This window comes from Osmerus eperlanus, chromosome 20, assembly GCF_963692335.1.
Source record: "Osmerus eperlanus chromosome 20, fOsmEpe2.1, whole genome shotgun sequence".
NCBI classification, from domain to species: Eukaryota; Metazoa; Chordata; class Actinopteri; order Osmeriformes; family Osmeridae; genus Osmerus; species Osmerus eperlanus.
The window spans coordinates 953,913-970,980 of record NC_085037.1 but is presented as its reverse complement, the minus strand read 5'-3'; the positions used below and the strand labels follow the sequence as shown (position 1 = coordinate 970,980).

At 44.9% G+C, this 17,068-nt stretch overlaps 1 protein-coding gene across 1 annotated transcript in view; it reads left to right on the top strand.

Moving 5' to 3' along the window:
• Nucleotides 1-10,899, top strand: part of LOC134006749 (angiopoietin-2-like) — a 28,733-nt gene extending 17,834 nt beyond the window's left edge. Inside the window, exons 4-9 of the mRNA XM_062445748.1 lie at nucleotides 2,131-2,342; nucleotides 2,465-2,589; nucleotides 5,858-5,959; nucleotides 8,512-8,678; nucleotides 9,736-9,866; nucleotides 10,336-10,899. Of these exons, the coding sequence (XP_062301732.1) occupies nucleotides 2,131-2,342; nucleotides 2,465-2,589; nucleotides 5,858-5,959; nucleotides 8,512-8,678; nucleotides 9,736-9,866; nucleotides 10,336-10,496 (898 nt within the window). The 3' untranslated portion in view covers nucleotides 10,497-10,899. The remainder of the gene's footprint in view (nucleotides 1-2,130; nucleotides 2,343-2,464; nucleotides 2,590-5,857; nucleotides 5,960-8,511; nucleotides 8,679-9,735; nucleotides 9,867-10,335) is intronic.
• Nucleotides 10,900-17,068: the final 6,169 nt, after the last annotated feature.

The following is a 17,068-nucleotide window of genomic DNA, read 5'->3' as shown; positions in this document are numbered from 1 at the left end:
GTATTTGGTAAAAATACATGTAACCACACTGTGGTATGTATGCTAACAGCCTGTTGCATGATTTGCCTGTTGCAGATGGACCTGTAAGTATAAGGGCATCACCATTTTGGTCTCGTCGTGCAGCTAACAATGGCACCATGTGGGTATGTGTTAAGAGTGCTTATTATTTCCTGCCGGCCGTCTGGTCAGGAACGTGTTACCTTGGGTTTATTGTAGGAGCCCTCAGACCTGTAGATGGGTTGCCCCTGCACCCCTTTCCCAAACATTGGTGGCACCGCCACAAGAGAAGTATTATTAATGCAGATGCTAAGAAGCTGGGATCACATCACGTGGATTCAATAGTACTCAGTCACTTTTCACGTTTTCAGTTGCCATTCTCCCTGTGTATGGTGTTATCACTGCCTTTAGAGATATTAGGAGCTTAGCAGTAGGGTTGGAGTCCATTGGTAATGAGACAGCCGACGCCTTAACTGCAGTTGCGTCTGAGATGAAGGCCATGAGGCAGGTAGTGCTCCAGAACCGTATGGCACTGGATTATCTGTTGTCAGCTCAGGGAGGTAGCTGTGCTGTGATAGGTCATGACTGTTGTACTTTTATCCACGATGAATCTGCTAATATCACAAGTATGGCTGCAGTCAGCTTTGGGGGAACCTGAAGCTAGGAATTGTGCTGACTGACCTCCTCTGTTCGGGGTTTCTTTTTCGACTATCATTCAAATAGGAATCACTGGATTGGGCATGTTAATCGTTGTTGTGCTGATTGTGGTTTGCGCTTGGAAGATGTGTACTGCCTGCTGTGTGCTGTGCAGTAGGTTTTCGTAAGGCTGCCAGTAAGATTATGGTAGCCCAAATCAAGCCACAGACAAAAGCAAGCAAGACTGATGATAACTTTATTGCCCTGGGAATGACTGAAATGTCTGATATGTAATCTCAAGTACCAAGTGACTATTTTGCCAATGTAATAAAGATGGCCATTTGCCTCCTTCTATTTTCCAACTGATATACAATGCTGTATGCAATGTGAATAGATCTGTCCTTGACCACAGATCAGTTAACAATAATTAAAGATGGTTACTTTATTACTTTTTATACTGTTTGAAATACTCTGAATTTAATGAACAGTGTTTGACCTATACCCTGATGTGTTGAGCTCACGAGAGCATGACCAGTGGGTATGTCCAGCAGAGAAATATGCCTATGTTTCTAGAACTATTGATAAACTAAGCAAAAAGCTATTCACTTCAATGACTTTGTACCTTTTCACCTGTGATTGGGTACTACCTAATATTTCTTCAAATCCTATAATCATGTATGCTGTGCTGAGTAGTTACAGATACTGTATTGTTTGATTGTTAAGGTTTTTAAATGGTATGAAACTTGTGAAATGTAAGGCACTACAGCAGGCCCCAGATAAACAGTTGATGAATGGTTGTTGTGTTGACGTTAAGCGTCAAAAGGGGGGACTGTGGAAGAAATTGGGATTTCCTGTGTGCTTACATTATTCACTAATCAATATAACTAGTCATTGGATACTAGTTAGTATGTTCTCATGTAAGCTTGCTATTAATAAGAGTAGATGGTGTCTATGTGTCAGGGTTAATAGATGTTCGTGATCAGGAGAAAGTACTGGGTAAACGTCCTTGGTCATGACTACAAGGAGAGCGCCATGTGTTGGGAGCTGTGAATCTCTTCCTCTGAGACTGTTGTAACGTCATTACTGCCTGACTGTCACTATCTATGTTTACATTCCTGTGCCCTATAAAAGATGGTCCTCCGGCTTTCAGAGCTGAGAGAGACATGATTGAGACCTAAGCCTGGTGTTGTGTGGTCATTTATTGTCAGAGGTCTGGTTTTCTCTCCCAATCTGCAGATTGATAATACTTATTAAAATCCAGAACTCAACTGAACTTAGTCACTCCGTTTATGAAGAGACGGACAAAACACTTTCTTCATCAACTCCTCTCTCCTCTCTCCACCACCTTCTCCTCTCCTTTACTGCTTCTTCCTCTTTTTGCCTCTTTTGACCTCACACCTCTCCAATTCCCTCTCCTCTTCACTCCTCAATCCCCACTCCTCTCCAATTCTCACCCCTCCCCCTGCCCTGCACCTCCACCCCCCATGTGTCCCCCAGTCTCCTGGGGCAGAGGGTCTCCTCCCTGGAGGCCAGGCACCAGAGGGAGCAGCAGGACCTGATGGAGCTGGTGGAGAGGCAGAGCTGGCTGGTGGGGCAGCTGCAGGCAGGGCTGGGGGCGTCCAGCCACAACAGCAGCCTGCTGCAGAGACAGCAGGCCTCCCTCACAGACACCGTGCAGCAGCTCCTGGCTCTGGTCACACACTGCAACGGTGAGACTCTGGGCTGGGGATGTGTGGAGGTCGAGGAATCAAGCAGTCATTTGTCATTTCTGAAGTTACTAAGGTTGATTCTTGCTGATGTCTTGATCAGAATGTGAATCTTGTTGTTCTAGAAATCTCCAGCCCTCCTATAGAGGAGGGGTCCAGTCTGAGGGACTGTGCTGAGCTCTTCAGGTCAGGGGTCACAGAGAGCGGCGTCTACAGCATACGGCTCCCCAACTCCACACGCACAGTCAAGGTCAGAGGTCAATCGTGGGCCCAAACTTTTAGTCTTTGACATAAATACACTGTATTTGTATATACTGTATATATCGATATATCTATCAATATATTGCTAGATAAATAGATGGAATAGATGGATGGATGACTCACACATCCGACAATGTCATGGTGGAGGTGATAGAGGTCATACCTTATTCAAATAAACTATTTGTGCTTCCTATTTAAATCTTCAGGAGACTGCTGAGTCACAGCAACTTTATTGAACTCCTGACAAAGGGAATCATGTTGTTAACATACTGTGCAACCAAATGTCGTTCCTTCTTTGATATCAGTTTGTCCACATTTGTCTTTCTTTTACCTGAAAACATTTCAGGTAAAAATTGACTTTTTGATAACCTTTTATTACAACATGAGCTTCCAAAACAGTCTATTCTAGGCGTTTTGATAATGCACACATACAAAAACACACACACAATCTTTAGCTGGTGTATTGTTTGTGAGGCGGCCACGTGGAATGCTGGAAGGTCAGTGTATGTTTAGTGTAATGCAGCGCTAGCAGAGCTGTCTGGCATCGAGGTGAGGTGGAAATGCCATGTCGAGGTTCAGGAAGCTCTCATAATCAGCATCAGGAGCCTCAGGGCCCCACAGTGAGGGATTGTGCATCTGAATGCTAAGTCCCATTAGCTTAGGAGGCCCTTTTACTGACCTGGAGCAGCCTTGGCTCGCTCACACAGAACTTGCATCACCAGCTACCCACCAGTGGATGACCCTTCCCCCCCACCCCCACCCCACCAACCCTCACATTTCTGGCTGGAACCACTTCCTTATTAGAGTGAAACACAATGTCTTTCTCACAAAAGCCTTCTCTCTCTGTTTTCCCTGTATCGTTTGCCCCCCCACCTCTCTCTCTCTCTCTCTCTCTCTCTCTCTCTCTCTCTCTCTCTCTCTCTGTGTGTCTCCCTCCCTCCCCCCTTCCTCTTCTGTTTCCTGTGGTCACAGCAGCCAGTGTTTGGCAGTACTACTGTGTGTTTGCTGCCAGCTGTGGAGCCTAGCAGGTTTACATAGATGCAAGCTGGTACACACTCGGGCCCTTGGCGCGGCCAAACTGGGTGGTTATATTAAAGTGGGGCAGGTTAAATTGCCCTATTTTTCTATTCAGGGAGAGAAAAAGAGAGAGAGAAGAGAGAGAGTCTCTGTGTGTGTGTGTGTGTGTGTGTGTGTGTGTGTGTGTGTGTGTGTCATTATGTGTGGTTTGCAAAAGGAGCCAGAGACTAAATCACATATTTGTGTGGGCTGTAAATTTGGCCTGATGTTTCCACAGTTTGCCTATCCTGTGATCAAGTCATTGATTTAAACATTCTTTGGAGGAATCTTCTAGATTTCTAATAGAAGCTCTGGTCCATTGGACTCATGAGTTTCATAAGTTCTACTATAGGGGTTCTGTGATTTTTCCTTGTTTTCCAGTAGCAGAGCTTATTTTTGATAGAATAAAAATCTGACAGTCTGTTCCACCAGTGAGTATTATTGTCCAAACAATAAGACCATATTTGAAAAAGGAGTAATAACCCCTGGTGTCCCCAGTGAACCTACAGTAGCTGCAGACAGTTACCAGGGGGAAAACATTGAATGGCAACACAGGACTTTCTGTCAGCATTTAAATTGTGTTTCTTTTAAAATATGGAATACTCTGTATTAGTCTGTTCAAAATCAGTCTCATAACCTTCTTAGGGAATTGACTCTCAGAAACATCTATTTGAGTCCTTGGTTCCTGAACAGAGCGTGTTAGTTTGGTGGCCAGAGCACTGGGTGAAAATACAAATGGAGCCAAAGAATGATCACAGAATATTACTTATTTTTTCTCTTTAGCTTTCTGTGAAAAACAACAATAACCCTGGTTTGACCTTGTCTGAAGGATCTATTTTGTAGAAAAGAGCTAGAAAGCTTTCAGATTTTTGCCGTGTTGGAAATTCCCAGCGGAGGGCGTCCACTCAGCAGTACCTGTGTGTCAGAGTTTTGTCACCAAAGGAGGACTTGGGCCCTGCATGGACGTGGGGAGGTTCATTAGCAACCCTAAAAATAAAACGTTTTTATTTCTGGGAGAGGGTCAGTCTTTTTACGTTCTAGATTCTTGTCAACCAAGTATGTTCCTCTCAGTTTGAAAGACCCGCTCTAATATTTAAACCTTTACTTTTTTGTTGAAGTGAAAGCATTTACATTTATAAATACATGTAAATGGACTTTTTCCCAATCCTATTTTAATCCTTGTATTAACAACTTCTGCTCAACTCCAAGTAGTTTTTCCACTTTACACATGCAGTACTACAACTCTCAATATCTCAATCATTTCATTGTCCAGAAGATACTGTCACTCTGTATATTTGATGAATACAATAGTTTGCGATTACTTTGAAATGCGTAGGAAAAGCAATACCTCAAAACAAACACTTTCAAGCCATCAAGAACACACTCGGAACAGAGTTTTTCCACTAACAGGCAGGGCTGGACTGGGACAACAAATCGAAGCACAAGTCGAACGCACCTATTATGATTCAGGGGAAGGGGGTTCCTGGATTTGATTGGGTCAGGCCAGTGCCAATAAAGAAAATTAACCAATGGGCTGCTCTCAGTTCTCTATAGGCCGGCCCGACCAAAATGTTTTTACCAATGGGCCGCTGTCGGTTATTTTTGGGCCGGCCCGACCAAAAAAAACAACAAAAAAAACATATAAATTATATCGGAGATTCGGCCCAAAAATGCGTCGGCCCACCGGGCAAATGAACAGTGATTCATACACTGTTGCATGTGAGTCCTGAGAGAGACTGAGATGTAGCTCTATTTTCCCCACTGGGCAACATTTCTCTGTCTGCCTGAGAGATGAATAGCTGTGATTCATTAGTGTTCGTCATTCCAAACACATCTACATAGGATGAATGTGTAATCAGGTTGAACAGAAAACATACAGTGATCGATTGGGTGACTGAAGCCAGGATTTCTCTCTCTCTCCCACTCTTTCTATCTCTCCTTCCCCCTCTTTCTTTCTTTCGTTCTTTCTCTCTCTGTGTTCTCACCTCTGCAGGTGTTTACAGGTCTAACCAGAAGTGTGTTCTCACCTCTGCAGGTGTTTACAGGTCTAACCAGGAGTGTGTTCTCACCTCTGCAGGTGTTTACAGGTCTAACCAGGAGTGTGTTCTCACCTCTGCAGGTGTTTACAGGTCTAACCAGGAGTGTGTTCACCTCTACAGGTGTTTACAGGTCTTAACAGAAGTGTGTTCTCACCTCTGCAGGTGTTTTGTGACATGAAGACGAGAGGAGGAGGCTGGACGGTTCTACAGCATCGCAAAGACGGATCAGTGGACTTCCATCGTGGCTGGAAGGACTACAAAACTGTACGTTTACAAGGACTACAAAACACATTATGATATATGGTATATTTTAAAATATCTAATATTAAGTATTATAAAACTCTGTTTCTAATCACAAAACAACACTGCACAAGACATGTAAAACAGTACATTTGAAAATAATCTCAGGGGTGTCATTCAGAAGGATTCACAATAGTGTACATCAGAGATGAGTTGCCATGGAAATACAGAGACAACCATTACGACATGCATTTTCCACCCAACAACCAGGGGCATCAAGAATGTTTCCACAGGCTTCAAACACTTAAGATTGAATCACAAGAGCATCATTAGAGCACAGCTGAGTATCAGAGACTGAACACAGCAGAGTATCAGTATCAGTGTGTCTGTCTGTGTGTGTGTGTGTGTGTGCGTGTGTGTGTGTGTGTGTGTATGTGTGTGTGTGGGCGTGGGATACTGACAGGCCCACGATCCCCAGTGACCTGTGGTTGTTTTGATTGGCCGCCCGTGTGTGTTCCTCCCTCCACACTCCCTGTTTATACACCTGCTCTGTCCTCCCTGTCTGTCCTGCCCCTCCCCTCCTCACACACACACACACTCACACACACATACAGTACATACACACACACGGTACATAGGCACACACACACATACAGTACATACACACACACGGTACATACGCACACACACACACACACTCACACACACACACATACAGTACATACACACACACGGTACATACGCACACACACACACACACACACACACACACACACACACACACACACACTCATGCATTCTCTGACACAAGGCACTTACTCATCAAATACTCCCATCACTCACATAGCAAGAGCAACTGATTTTCAAAGACAGATTAAGTGGCTGTTAGTTATACTTATGTTATTCAAATACGTTAAGTATATAGCAACCTCTTAGAGTATTTACCATGGACTATATCTAAGGAAATATGAAAAAATGTTGACTAAGTGATTTTCTCTACCACAACAAAAACAACATACCTCCACATTTCATTTGGATTTAAGTGATTAATAACAAAAACAAGATGGTTTTACCACTGCTGTCCCTCCTGAAAGAGAGTGGTTAGTATTCCTCCGACGTAGCAGAAATAAGCAGGAATGTTTGTGTGTTGATATCCACTTCTCTGTGCCTGACTGAAATAACAGCCTGTGTGTACAGGAGACCACTCTGCCTTGTGATTGAACGACCAGACGCAATTTGTCTCTCGTCTTTTGTAGCAGATAAATGAACACAGCCTGCTAGAGAATGAAACACAGTGTGAACAGAGATCTCCAAACTGCTTTTCCCCATGTTATTATTCATTTTTTTCGTAATTTTTTCTTATTCAAGAACAATATTTTCTGAAGTGAATGATATATATTTGGCCGTGGCAGTGCAGTGGGAGGGCAGGGGCTCTGGTGATGCTAGATAACGGTTGGTTGATGCTGCGTGTCGACGTTCAGCTAACGTTTAGCCAAGGTTTTTCTCTGCTGTGTGTGTGTGCGTCTGTTGTAATGGACAATTCTGAAGACACTGTGCACTCAAATATACAAAATGCCGGATTAATACAAATTCTTTATTCAATACCGTGAAATACTTATCAGAGTACTCTGAGACCGATCTGCTGAAGGACACGTAACGCAAATGTCTTTCAGCCGAGTGATAAAGACCCCCAAGATGAGCCTTTAAATTCAAACAAAACTTTATACCAACGTAACCATCATCAACACACAAACATAAGACAATAACACAAAACCACCTGTCCATGTGATGGGATCACAATTAGCGTATGCCCAAACAACGTCTCACAAGTTCTGATGCCCAACCTTCAGATTTGATATTTAAAGGACTACCCTGGAATTTGTCAAGCATCTGGTCTCCCTAGGCAACAGCCAATCAATCAATATAGACATTGGATAACTTTTTCTCCACAATGAATGTCTTATCAGGTTACAGGTAAAGGTAATCCAGCATCTTCTCATCAACATATTCCCAAAAACTTGTTAACTCTTAAATCACCTAGACTTCATGTCTTCGGATTTCACCCACTGTTCAAACTACCCGATTGTATCAAGAATCTTGGATAGAAGGCCGTAAAAGATTCCCACCCATCCCCAAGGGTCAACTGTCCCACAGGGTGGTCAGCACCTTAGGTCAAACAAACATTCCTCTTAATCTTTCACCCCCTCTTGACTTAACTCCGTGTCTGCAAATTGTAAACTATTCCCAGAATATTCCTTAACAATCAACAAAGGAGCTTACAGTTCAACCACAATTAAAACACATCCATTTCAGATTTTACATTTTGTGTTACATCTTGGCATCTGTCATGTTTGTCTGAGCTCTCTATCTGTCTTTGTGTATGATCTGTCTTTTTCTTCATTCCATCTATGCTATCTATCTCTCTCTCTTTCTTTCCCTTTCTCTCTCTGTCTCTCTACCTCTCTCTCCCTGTCTCACACACACACAAACACAGATCCTGTGTGACACTAGATGTCTCCCGTATGTCTTTATGCAGGCTCAGTTTGTCCCTCCTCTCTCCCTGTCCCTGTCCCCAGGGTTTTGGGGACCCCTCTGGAGAGTACTGGCTGGGGAATGATGTCATCCACCATGTGACCATCTCCCAGGAGTACAGTCTGCATGTCCTGCTGCAGGATGGAGAGGGGAACCAAGCCTACTCACACTACGACCACTTCTACATAAATGGAGAGGACAAGAACTACAGGTACCAGAATGTAACTGGGCTTTGCAATCTGTTACTGGAGAGTGGGGAAATGGTTGAGTCTATGGGCTTACGTGTTGGAGGGACTGTGGCAGGTAATGTCTTTACGTGATAAAGAGAGAGAGAATTCTCCTCAGCAAACATAATGCATTCACATCTCAATGTGGGAAAGTCGCGCTGTAATCTTCAAAGTAGTTCAAGCTAACATAAAAAATTATCATCTTCAAACTATCAAAACCACTTCTTTGTGTCAAGTGTCTGATTGTACGAATTACGTGTAAAAAAAATCACATTTATTAAAAATCTTGAGCAATACTGCAGTATTTTGAGTTTAACACAGTCACTATGCCATAATTTTATGTACATGGAACCACAAAAGGGGCAACTGTAATTGTGAAGAGCTTTAAGAGCCCTTCACTTTCCAAAAGGCATAATTCCAAAGTAATATACTTCACAGTTGGCAGGAATCTCTCACAATTAGGGACCATTATCCAGAGTTTTTCATTGCCTGTCGGGAGAGGAAGAGACAGAAAGAAAGATAGACAGAGATAGACAGAGAGAGGAAGAGAAAGTGACATAGAGCAAGAGAGAGAGAGAGAGAGAGAGAGAGAGAGAGAGAGAGAGAGAGAGAGAGAGAGAGAGAGAGAGAGAGAGAGAGAGAGAGAGACAGAGAGAGGGAGGGAGGAGGGAGAACATGAACATGTATACATGAAGTTACATTCAACAGCTACTGCCAACTTTTGAACAGATGACTAAGTTTTGAACAGTTGGAGGACCTACTCTCGGCCTAGCTCCTCTGTTAGCTTAGCACAAACGTCTTTGTGGAGTTAAACGTATTACGGTGGGATGACTAGCCCAACGAATGTACTTTTACATGGACCAGCTAGCTTACTTGTAATGTTACCCACTCTCTCCACCCTTCCCTCCTCACTCCTCCCTCCTCCTACCTTCTCTTAATCCCCCTCCCTCCCTCCCTCCCTCCCTCCCTCCCTCCCTCCCTCCCTCTCTCTCTCTCTCTCTCTCTCTCTCTCTTTCCCTCCCTCTCTCTCTGCTCTACCAGCCTCCATACCCAGGGCTTCAGTGGCACAGCAGGCAAGACCAGCAGTCTGACCCACCCTGGTACCCCGTTCAGCACCAAGGACAGGGACAACGACTGCTGCAGCTGTAAGTGTGCCCAGATGGCATCAGGAGGTAAGGACTGTTGTTTGATTTTAAACCCACTAATCTCTTCATCCCTCCTCCCCACTATTCAGTAAGACCTCTATCTCACTCACTTTCTATCCATCCATCCCTTTTGATCTATTCCTCTATCGCTCAATCTCTCTATCCTTCCATCTCTATCCCAACCATCCTTCTGTCTCTCTAAGTCTCTATTCCTCTATCTCTCTATTCTCCTATTTTTATAATCTATCTCTCGATCTCCCTATACCTCTATGCATCTTTCTCTCCATCCCTCTATCCCATATCTTTCCATCCTCAATTCATGCTTCTCTTTATTATCAACCATTCTTTTTCTCTCTCATTATCTGCTAACCTTCCATTCAACACATCATGTTATATATGATTAGAGTGATCAAGGCTATATATTATGCTGGAGTTATCTAATGTCCGTCTGATTGTCTTTGAGCAGCGTTTTGACCCCTGACCCCTGACTCGTCAGGTTGGTGGTTCGAAGCCTGCGGGCCGTCCAACCTCAACGGGATCTTCTACCCCGGAGTCTCCAACATGGTTCGCTACAACGGCATCAAGTGGTACTACTGGAAGGGCCCGGGTCTGATGGCTACCATGACGACCATGATGGTCCGCCCTACAGACTTCTGATGGCGCCGGCTGATGATGTCATATCATGCAGCGGTGTCTGACATTGAACATTTTCTGGAAGAGAGAGTTGATGAGAAGCTGAGAGTTGATGTAAGAGTGAATGAGGACTGGGGATGCACAGTAGACTGTAAGAACACACTGTTGTGTTTCTGGTTATTAGTGAAAGTACAGTCTCTTTTATGTATTCTTCTTTGGTTCTTCATACACAACATGAATGTTACAAACAAGTCTCTGAATGTTGCCAGCTAAACCGCAGAGATTCTCTCATTCTTATGAACCTTTTTATTTCAAAGAGATTTACCTCCTTATGCTAAATTAAAGGTGGTGTATTTTTAGTAAGTTTATTCAATTTCCAAAGCAGAATTATTTTAATAAAAAAGTAATAAAATCCATATTTTCTGGGTTTGGCGTGGTCCACTGTTGTGTGTACTGTGTCACTGTTTCTCCGTTGTTGAAGTTACATAGAACACGTGTAGCACAAGTAGCAACCCCAGGTTGTAGGTCTTATTATAAACACTCTTATATATCATACAACCACCATCCCTGAAGGGAACTTCAGAATGTCTACAGTACATTTGTAGCAATAGAAACCTCAACATAGAATTTTGTCTAAGGCCTTGAAGAACCATTTAGGGTTCTAAATAGCCCCCACAGAGCTGAAAGGGGTTCCAAATGGAACTTCAGTTTTCCAGTTTTGTTCCAAAATGTTCCATATTCCCCCAATTTAGCGGTAGGCTACATTGTGCCTAATCTCTCACAGATTCCATGACCTGGTGATCCGCTACTCAATCAAGTCCCAAAAATATTAACCTCTGATTGGTTTACATAAGAATAATTCATTTGATTGCTATGCATTGTAAAAACATCACCTTTCCACATACAGTAAAGAGTAAAGACACTGATATACTGCACATCACACCAAGCTGTACATTGGCCAAGCTGGCCCTCCCTGTTCCTCTGGGTTGATGTAGCACTCCTTCAGGGCAGGGAGATGAACGTGACAATAAAACTATTAAAGATACAGTTGTAGTTACTGAATCTCCCCATATCTCACACCTTCATTTAATGTTCAGCATGTATAAATATACGACGCAATCACAGTGGAATTTGCAAAGGAACTGCATAGATCATCACAACAGCCTCGTTTGCTAGGGGGATATGAGTGAGCAGGACAGTAAGTAAAGGCGCCGATTTATGTTTTCCTCCGTGGGTGCTCACGGGCACACGCCCTTTACAAAAAAAAAAGTTGTAAAAATGTTTTCGCATTTCAGAACCTTAGGAAATGGACAGCGGCCACCACGAACACACGCCTATTAACTCGATAATAAAGCCTTAAAGTAGGCTATCTTTCAACTCAGGACAGTCACTTCTCACTAATACAGATCAGGGTCAGATCCAGCCAGGTCAGGGTGACGACCCTGCTGGAGGTGAAAACAGCGTGAGTGTCTCGTCCATCGACCAGGACTGGCAGGTGTGGGGCTGACGGCGGTTCGTGGGTCAGCAGGTTGATGTGGTGATGGACCACTAATGCAGCGGTCCATCACAATACGGTCAAGCACAGTGGGGCCTTCTCCAGTGGTCAGCCCACTCTTGGTGAGCTGATCTAACTGGATGTCTTGGCTGTGGAGCGGCCCCTCTGGGGTCATAGTCCCAGGTGTGGAAGCGCTGGGCTCTGCCCGGCAGGCTCTGCCCACTGGGCTAGGGGAGTGGTTGTGTTCTGGTCCAGTGGAGCGGTCGAGGTTGGACCCCCTGCTCATGCCTCGCTCCTCTCCTGCTCCGCTCTGTTTATTATTGGGGTTATTTATAGGGCTGATGTGTGTGAGTGGGATACTTTGAGTATGTGAGCGTCTTTGTGTGTGTGTGGGTGTGTGAGCAGCATCAGTCCACTTGGTTCTGTTACAAGAGAACCTAGAACCACGTCTGACAATGTATCTTCTCGACCAAGACAGATGAAGAGGAGGAGAACAGGAACAAGGGGGAGAATGAGGAGGAACGCATGCAGAAAAAGGAGGGAAGAGAAACCAATGGAGGGAAGAGGAGGAGGAAGAAGAGAGGAGCCAAGGGGAGGAGGAGAGGAATGAGGTGGAGGAAGAAGAGGAGGAGGATGAGGGAGCGAGGGGCAGGAAGTGTAGGAGGAGGAGCTATATCCTTAGTGTGAACATGACAACGTCTACATTCTGCCCTTCTTCAAAAGATGGTTAACTAAAGGCAATGGAGGATGAGAGAGAAAGACAGACACAGGCAATGGAGGATGAGAGAGAAAGACAGACACAGAGAGGCTGAAACAAAGAGAGACAGAGAGGTAAATACCTCTGGGAACAACACATTTATGCAGCTTATAGTGAAACATACTTGAAAACGACCACTGACTTGATGCGTGTGTGTGTCTTGGACAGTGTGTTGTGACAACTACACTGAGACAGAGAAGATTCAGTCAGCAGGGTACCGTCTCTGGTAGTGGCTGGGTCAACCTGAGGTCTCTCCGATGCTGTGAGCGTCTCCTCTGTGGGTCGTGCACTCTGCAGACATGACGGGGCTTCTTCTACCTCCGAGGAGGGAAAGGAGGAAGAGGAGGCCCTGGGGGAGGGGGCAGCAGAGGCGTCTTGGTCTCCCCTTGGCTGCTGTCCTTGGACAGTGGACTCCCCTGGCCAGAACCGGTGAGAGACGGAACAATCCTGGCCAATTAGCACTGAGCCAGGGAGACCCCGCTCCCTGCAGGTGTAGCACCTCCAGACACGGCCTTCAGACGGCCTCGGGGCTGAGCAGGTGTTGCCTGGGTGGTGAAGGTGGTGATGCCGTTGGTGGTCTGGACAAACCAAAGCCCGCTGTGTCTTCCTGGACTCTGCTCGACCATCATTTCCTCTGTTACCTGGAAGTTCTCCAGCGTCTGGATGAAGTGATCAATGGAGTTCTGCTGCTTCTGCTTCTCCAGGTAGGTGATATCGTCTTCCAGAGTCAGCGTGGCGAGGACAGTCACCGGGGAGGCCCTCAGGGTTGATGGGGTGATTTGTGTCACCAGTTGAGAGAGGAGGTCCTGCATGGGCCCCAGGTCCTGGTCTGGCTGGGTGTGGGCTTGAAGCAGGCGTGCTAGGGAGCTGTCCATCTTCCTCTTCTGGCCTGAGCTCACTCCGATCCTTCTGGGCTGGGTAGCGGTCTCAGGTGCCCTCGTGCTCCTCCATGTGAGGTAATCACACTGAGACCTGTATGTGTAGCACAGCCAGATCAGAGGAGTCGGACACAGGAAGTCAGGTTTGCACGGCTGGGCATTTAATGAACAGTGAAAAACCAAAAGGAAAACTCAGGTCAGCGGTCTTTAGTAGGATTGTGGTCGTTGGAGGTTCTTCTGCCTCTGGAAGCTTCTCTGGGATGTCTCTGCCTATTCCTGCACTGTGGACATAGAAAGAACAGGTGAGTGCATGTTTACATTGTGTGGTGCTGCACACCAGCTCTCACTCCTCTGCCCTCAGGTAGTGTTCTCTCCCTCTGAGCTGCTGTGGATCTGCTTTTGTAGGCAGTGACTGATGAGGGAATGAGGTGCAGCTGTGCTGTCCCCCAATTATGAGGAGTGGGGAACTTGAGGGGTGTTGAACTTGGAGAGCTTGGGTGCTGGGTGGGGGCGCTGTCCCTGGTGCTGAAGGTGCCATAGGTCCATGGGTTGCCACAGTGTGTGAGAGGTTGAGAGACACCAGAATGGAGTGGGGGAGGAACATCATTTGTTAACTCTTCATGAAGCTCTAAGAAAAAGCTTGAATTCCAGCAGAACACAAACTCTTGTCTTATTACTAAAAATATAAAACCGATTAAAATTAGCTAAATGTTTTAAATCATCATCTAAATGTCAAAAAAGTGTTTTGGTATTGATCAACCTTGACATCTTTCCATTCTGTATCCTAAACTGAGAGCTTTTCTGTTGTCATACCAACGTTCGGATTCTCATCTCTCCATGTCTTCTTCAATATCTCTCCTGGATGGTGTCCTGGGGGGGATCTCCTCCCAGACCTGGATCAGGGCATCAGTGACCTCCTGGACAGTCTGTGGTGCTGCTTAGTGGCATCAGATGCACCCATACATAACGTCCCAGAAGTGCTCAGTTAGATTCAGGTCTGGGGAACATGAGGGTCAGTCAATGGCATCAATACCTTCGTCATCCAGGAACTGCCTTCACGCTCTGGACACATGAGGAGGGTTATTGTCCTGCACCAGGAGGAACCCAGGACCCACTGCACCAGTGTAAGGTCTGAGGATCATCCTGGTACCTAACAGCAGTCAGGGTACCGTGGGCTAGCATGTGGAGGTCTGTGAGACCCTCCAAGGTTATGTCTCCCCTGACCATCACTGACCCACCGCCAAAGCAGTCATGCTGGATGATGTTGCAGGCAGCACAACGTTCACCAGGGCGTCTCCAGACTGTGTCACGTCTGTCACGTGCTCAGTGTGAAGCTGCTCTCATCTGTGAAGAGAACAGGGCACCACTGAAGGACCTGATGATTCTTTCTATTTCATTTGCACCAAAACCCTGATTCACAATCTCTTAGGATTCCTAACAGGGTAGATTGATATCCCTAAAGTTGAATTGACTTGGTGTTGATACTGTTCATAGTGTCTGTGAGGATTACGGGTTCCCTTAATGTTTTGAGTACTGTACATCACTTTAAAGTGCTTTTACTTTAAAGCGATTTAAATCAGTGGACATTTATTCAGTTTGATTGATTGGACTAATTGCAGAGATTGACTTATAATAATGTATTTATTAGACTGAGTCATTTTCTCTCTCACAACTAACAGTGAGTAGTGGTCCAGTCCAGAGATGACAGCCATCAAGAGCTGATCAAGAGATATCTGTCTCTGTGTTTAATTGTTTTTCTTTTGCTGGTCTGGTCAGTACAATACAACGTGATGGTCTACAAGTCTGTCAGCTCTTGAATCTAGACTCTTTAATTCCATTACCTTCTGCAAACAGCCTCCACTGTCTATCCCTAGGAGGCAGAAAGTTAGCGTAGAATGATTTGTTAAGCATAATTGATGGCTTGATGTGTGCTTGTCTGGGATCCAGAATGATGACTAAGGAAAGCACAGACACACACACACACACACACACACAAATACACACACTGTCAGAGATACACACACAAATGTTGAGTGAGCACCAACATCTGTGACTGTAGCTCCTAAAAGGACATTCATTCATTCCATCTCTTTTTTTCTTTCTTTCTTATCTTCTTTTTTTCTTTCTCTCATGCATGTACACAAACAAACTCAAACACACTTTTGTCAGGAATAGACAGTTGGATCTAAACACACGACACAGCACAGGAAAAGGGAATGGAGTAAGGGGTGTTTTAATGAAGGGTTGGGGGGGTAGGAGAATGAGGGCAGGGCAAGGAGATGGTGCAAGGCAGGCAGGGAAGGTCGGCTGTGTGGGCAGATTGGTCAGGGAGGATGGCAGGGGGGAAGACAGGCAGTTGACAGGAGTTGTGCAACAACAGCAGGTGTAGTGAAGCTCCCACAGTGAGTGATGGAGTCACATCGCCCCCTAGAGGGGAACATGTGTTGCACTTGTAGGTTGCTTTGCTTTGACCCTTTTTCCTCCAAAACCAACTCAATGGAATTTAAGTCTGGAGACTGCACTGGCCAGTCCGTGACTTGAACCCTACTGTCATGTTTCTTCTAGGGTAGTTCTGACATAGCCTGGAGGTATGTTTACATCATTATCTTGGTGTAGGGTGAACCCCTGATCAACTAGGAGTATACCAGAATACAGAAGAGTATTACATGGTGCTGCAATATGCTGTGGGAGCTGTTTTGGTTTAGTGTGCCACTCCCTCCAGTGTCTGGATCTAGCAAAAGAGCCCCAGATCATCAGACTTCCTTGCATACAACAACCATGAAGGGTTATTATGGTGTGTCTGTCTTTCTTTTTCACCTTTTTCTTGCCATTATGCAGATGGATATTAGCAATATACTACTTCCTGCAGTACAATCCTGTCCAAATAATGCTTAAGAGAAGCATTAGTAACTAGTATCATGTTCCAATACAAAGTTTGTAATGAACAAATGCTGGGACACCTGCCTGTTGGAATGTAACATTCAAGGCAAAATGTACTTCCATTGTTGCAGAACAGATATAGCCCAAAAAAACATTCATTATAAGTTGTTCACTCAATGGGGCCTTGTTGTGGAAAAAAACATCATACTGTTGTAATTATGAAGATGGGTAATGATTATGGATTTATATGATTTAAACTCTTAATCACCTTTTTAGCATATTCTATATTCCTTAAAACCAGATGCAAAGCTGTTGACTGATTATTATTGCCACTAAAACGTAGAAGATATTAAGCCCAAAATGTAAAGATCTGGATTAGTGGCTGAGTGTGAGAGAAGACTCTGTGTATATGCTTCTTCCATAGAAAACTACAAGGCCCAGATATCATGTGGCTCATTTATGGCCCTATGCCCAGAACCTAGCAGCTGGCCTTCAAGGCCAGAGCAGGCCTGAAAATGGGAGTTTTCTATGCAAAAAGCACCTGATCTGAATCTCCTAGGACAAGGAAACCAGCAGGGTAAGAATG